The sequence below is a fragment of the Macrosteles quadrilineatus genome, unplaced genomic scaffold, assembly GCF_028750875.1.
Source record: "Macrosteles quadrilineatus isolate MER2022 unplaced genomic scaffold, UCM_ALF_1.0 Scaffold_8__2_contigs__length_117827958, whole genome shotgun sequence".
In the NCBI taxonomy this organism is placed as follows: Eukaryota; Metazoa; Arthropoda; class Insecta; order Hemiptera; family Cicadellidae; genus Macrosteles; species Macrosteles quadrilineatus.
This window is the reverse complement of record NW_026542601.1, coordinates 97,606,126-97,611,562: the sequence shown is the minus strand read 5'-3', so window position 1 is coordinate 97,611,562 and position 5,437 is coordinate 97,606,126. Positions and strand designations below refer to the sequence as shown.

The following is a 5,437-nucleotide window of genomic DNA, read 5'->3' as shown; positions in this document are numbered from 1 at the left end:
TATTCTACAGAGTTTTGGTTTTCTAGACTAAATAATTTCTTGATCAGCATTGTACCACTTACCATCTTTTATGTATATTTACCGTCTTGTGAGTAACAGTATAAGCGTAGATATATGTTTTAAGTGTTATAAGACGTTTCTTTGATTTACTTTCCGTTTTCTAGACTATCAATGATTAAGGATTCTTTCCCTCTTCGTAAGAATTTCCATTTCATTCTCAAACATTATACAAATTAAACAATTTTATTAGCTTTTTCGTTCTACAACAATTAAAATCTTTATTATTTTGATATTTCGTAGTTTTACGCAGATGATTTAAAAATAAAATCACTTCTCAACAGATCTATTTTTAGGTAAACTATTATATTACACATGAATCAAGACACTCTATATCTCATGTTTACAAGACATTTACTTGTAATCGAACCACAATAATTAACTATTGATCTTAATTATCATATTAAAAAATCACACGATTAAAAATACATGTTTATGCTGTATTTTTGCATAACATCTAAAAAATGAAAATACACTTCCTACGATTGAATTTATAAATAAAATGTATGAAAACACGAAAAGATCAAACGATTCCTCTAGGTACTTAAAATACTTTTGTAATTGCTCAGTATTTATTTTGTTTTTTTTTATATCTGGAAACATATAAAACATCATAATATCTGTTGTAGAAAGCTAATTTTGCTCTGTATTGCTCTGTATTGCTATATATGCTCTGTAGAGCCATCCCCTCTGTAATATCTGCAGCCTTTCCCTCTGTCAAATAGAGTGCTAAGTATTGCGTCATAATAATGAAGCCATTAGTTCATAGAAAGCCATCTGTGTCGCAAACGATTGTTCAAACCTGGTTCAAACCTATTCAGTGGCCGTAACAGTTTTGATAGATATTACACTATTGATTTATGATTTCAAGTAAAGTGTTTAAAAAATGTGTGAACACTTTTAAAGTGTACATGTGTTTTAACCAACTTATGGGAAACTTTTCTGCCTTTAGGTAAGTAAAAGCTATGTTAGCAATAATTTAGACGTTATTATCGACAAAAGTATAAATTTATTTATCATATTCAACTGTGAGTATTACACAGTTGTTGAATTAACCTCTAAACTTATACTGTAAATTCTTAAAACCTCTCATTACGTTAAGGAATGTATTACATGATACAACGTATTGATAATTATTATCTTTACTGTACCTAATAAAAGTATTTTCTGTTTGTCCTATTCTTATACTACTGATACCGATTTGTAAAAACGAATGCTTATTTCAACTTTTTAATGCACGTATTGAAAATATGCCACAGTTTTACATTCTTTCTTTTTTTCTGTTTAATGCAATTTACTCAAGGAATTGTTCGTGTTTTATAATAAATTATTGTTGTAAGACAAACACTGCTTGCAGAAATGTTTCATTATTTTAAATCTAATCAGTTCTTTTTATGAATTTCAAGGACCTAAACACACATTTTTTCGGTTTGAAGAAAAACAAATACAGGAAATGAACACCAGAATATTATTGGTTAGTTTAATTCTAACCTTACATTTGTTGGAGATTGATTCATGCGACACTGAAATAATCAAACGCCTTCAAGATCACATAGTCAAAGATGAAGACCAAGAGTTCCTACCGTTCGTGAGTACAACATCTCTTTCAGAATATTTAGTTATTTAATAACCATTGATCTATGTATGTTGGTCCCTGGTAGATGACTGTGTCTTTGAATTGACGAAACTACATAGGGGACTCGCGCACTAAGGGGAACCAAAAACGTGCCTGTCCGTGCCCATACAAAATGTGAAGGCCCGCTAAACGCTCTTCAGTTTAATTGTGTTGTACAGAAAATATATTCTGCAACTAATCCAAGCCGTAGTACGTAGTACGTTACTGTAAGTAATTTAACGTTGCGGCCATCCCTAAAGAATTATACTCCACTCTGTTTTTTGATCTTAGAATCATACCTTTTAGTTCACTATAATATTGTGTAGCTAGTTTATTAAAATTAAAGGAATTAAAATATAACAAACTGTCCATTTTGTCAGGTAATTGTTGCATAGGTCATAGAATATTTTATACAGTTTACTCCTTGTGAAATTAAGTTAATGAGACCTTGCCTTCAAAAACAAATTTATATTATTATAAATTGGGGATTGTCTTGAACCAAATACTTAGTTATTGATTTCATATTACATATTTACCAACTGTTTATGTTTGAGGTTTTCTCAGATTACCGGCAATCGATTCCTAACTGTTTGGATCGCCAGAAAACACTCGTGCCACGAATGCCTGGGAGGTTCCGTGATTTGCGCTTGGGCAAAGTACGAGAAGGATAAATACATGGAAAACGTTGTTCAAGTCACACATTTGTATCGCACCCAAGTGTAAGTTGATACAAATTACAATTAATTTGTAATTACATTAATTTGTAACTACATTAATTTAAATTACATTAATTTGTAATTACATTAATTTGTAATTACAATTACAAATTACACAATATTTCTAGGTTAAGGTTACATGTTACTATACAAGATGTTACATTTCATATTGAGTTCAGCACTAAAAAGAAATGCTGTAATCTGTGCCATGAAGTTATCACTAGTGTAATATACACATACAGTTTCAAAATAAGATACTTCATCCATAACGAAATTAGGTTATAAAACTTTATCGCCAGCTCTTAGTAGCTCTTGTTATTTCTTTGGCATCATTTTCCGATGGATACGTTATGAACTCTATTTTCTTGTAGTTTGATTTAGTTGTATTGTTAAGATGAAACCAATTATAATACACGTATAGTTCAGTAAAAACATTACGTGCGGAAGAAACTGCTCATTTTGCTGAAATATTCCCATAAAATACTTACAATAATTAAATACTGTATTTTGATTGTATATTTCAATCGAATTAGGATATCGTCAGACGTAAAAACGGAAGAAAAAAGAGCGTTGGTGAGATTGGATAACGGAGTCTACGTCGAGAAAAGTAAGTTAGGACTACATAATATTGCTGGAATTGAATATTTGTTTTAGACTTTTCATTTTAGAACTTAATTGAAATAAATATTGTTCTTAAGTTCGTTTTTTAATTAAATAATGAAAAACATAAAATACTGTTATTTTAAATTGGTATTATTCTTAATAATTACGTTCTAAGTAGAGGCGCATTCTTGTTATTTTATTACGTAACTTGTAGTAGTAGACCTAGTAACTTGATTACGTTATAATATTTTATAAATTAGAAATCATTATGAGTTGCTTTTATTGTTGAACAGATGGAATAACGGATGTGCCGGAATACTTTATGTATCCATTATACTTTGACAAAAGAGAAGGAGTCGTAGCATACCATAGGTGCAAGATTGATAGAAGTAAGTTTTATTAACCTTTGCGATACTGTTAACATATAAATCACACACCAATAGGCCAAATCATTGATTTAGATTATAACAAGGATGGATTTTGGTTTTATCGTGTATTTAATTATTCTTACTTTCAACCAAAACAATAATTATCAAGTGTAGTAAAGTTCAATAGGTCAATAAATGTGACCGTAGTTTAAGTAAGAAAAGCTTTGGTGTTTTTATTTATTCTATTGACAAATCATCACCTTGTTTTATCCTGTCATCAGGTTTCATAATGTTTACCAGTGTTACAACCATCGTTAGAACATGGATACGTTCAAGCGCACGAGCGCTCTGATGTTAACAAAATATCTTATTTTAAATAAACTCGGGTTTGTTTTAAACATTTAATAATATACATACAGTAGTTAGGTAGATTAGCACCACTTTTATATCATATCCGGTTGCCTAGAGTTAACGGAAATACATTTATTTTTCAAAATCGATAGTACAGCTAAAACTTGTTTCTAGATTGAATGGCGGACGTGTAGCCATTCCCCGAGGTGTTTTTAAAGAACTAAAACTTTATATTTTGCACCCTCACCTAGTAGTTAATAAAAATATCTTTCATAAAATATTTGCCAATATTATTATTCTAAACTGTAAACTCAATTTGTTTTATTATGAAACCAATAGTAAATCAACATTCGACTATTAATAGAGACTGACATCTCAATAAACGTAGGTTAATTAATCCACCGTAAGTGAATTCTAGTGTAAATTTCGGGTTTCTGATTAATACACAATCTTTTCTAGAACTGGTTGAACTATAAGATATAGCTTACAGTCTATTTTAAGACTTTGAATAGAAACATAATATAGAAAATTGAATTTTAATAGTAATGTAATAGTTTATATACTGCATCCTATCTGGACAAGAATCTTGCTGCAGCTGGTAGGCGTACATTTAGCTCACAGGTCAACCTTAGTATCCAAATTATATTTATTACATATTAAATATATGTTTATGTTCTCAGAGCATCCGTGGTACACGATTATAGCTGTGCTGGATAAGGAGGGAGAGCCAAAATGGTCTGCTGCTAAGAGTAAGATACACAGCCTAAAACTACGTAAACATTGGCTCTACGGGAAGTACTTGGACTACCGAGACTGCATACACCACGTGTTCGGCTAGGAGCTGAAACAGGACTAGGACTTTGTTCAACGCTAACTGTAAAGAATTTGTGTTAACTAAACTTAACACTAAAATATTTTAACCTAGTGTAAATAATATTATTTCTCCTAGTTACCTTAAGTGGGCTTCCTTTAATTAATAACTACTGTTACTCGGGCAGTGGAAAACAGAAAAAGATGTTAAAAATATAGTATGTTATAATTCCCATCTCCAATTTCCATAAAGATGTCACGGAAAAAGTGGCGTCATCAATGAAGGGGATTTACTAATTTTTCACCACACTATGATGTTTTTAGCTTTTTTACATACGTCAATTGGTGGCTGAAAGTTACGTTTTGCTGGACATGCCAGCTATCCTCGTCATTTGGGGACCGAGCAGGTTTTTGCATCCCTAGGGCCGCAAAATCAGCCGCCCGCTTACTTTCTTAAAACATGAATGCATATTAAATATTCAAGTATCCATAGTGTTGCAATAGAATTGTTTTATTGTTACCGCTGCCTAGCAACTATTTATTACTATTTTAGCTGATTCCTCTAATTATTTATTCACATAACCTTAAATTTGTAGTTCTATTGACTATCAGTGTGCATTGCATTATTGTGGTTAATAGTGTTAATTGAGTATAGTGAGGTGAAAAACAGCGTTCGTACCACGGACCGAAATGGTTTTGCAGCTCTCGATCGTTTAAATTCCTCGACTTCGTCTCGGAACTTAAAAACTATCTCGAGCCGGCAAAACCTCATTTTCGGCCCTAGGTATGAAATATACTATTACATAATACACATAATATTTCATCACATAGACAAACCACATTGCTTACATTTTAATTACATTTACATTTTATTACATTTGCAGACTTTTGTAGATAAGGATAGAACATTAAAGCGA

The 5,437-nt window shown here is 31.2% G+C and overlaps 1 protein-coding gene across 1 annotated transcript; it reads left to right on the top strand.

The window, feature by feature from the left end:
• Nucleotides 1-893: 893 nt before the first annotated feature.
• On the top strand, nt 894-4,620 carry LOC128999236 (uncharacterized). The gene is made up of 6 exons (XM_054425635.1): nt 894-1,009; nt 1,464-1,645; nt 2,237-2,391; nt 2,922-2,995; nt 3,285-3,380; nt 4,391-4,620. The coding sequence occupies exons 2-6, from the start codon at nt 1,511-1,513 to the stop codon at nt 4,546-4,548; spliced, it is 618 nt and encodes a 205-aa protein (XP_054281610.1). The 5' UTR covers nt 894-1,009; nt 1,464-1,510; the 3' UTR covers nt 4,549-4,620.
• Nucleotides 4,621-5,437: the final 817 nt, after the last annotated feature.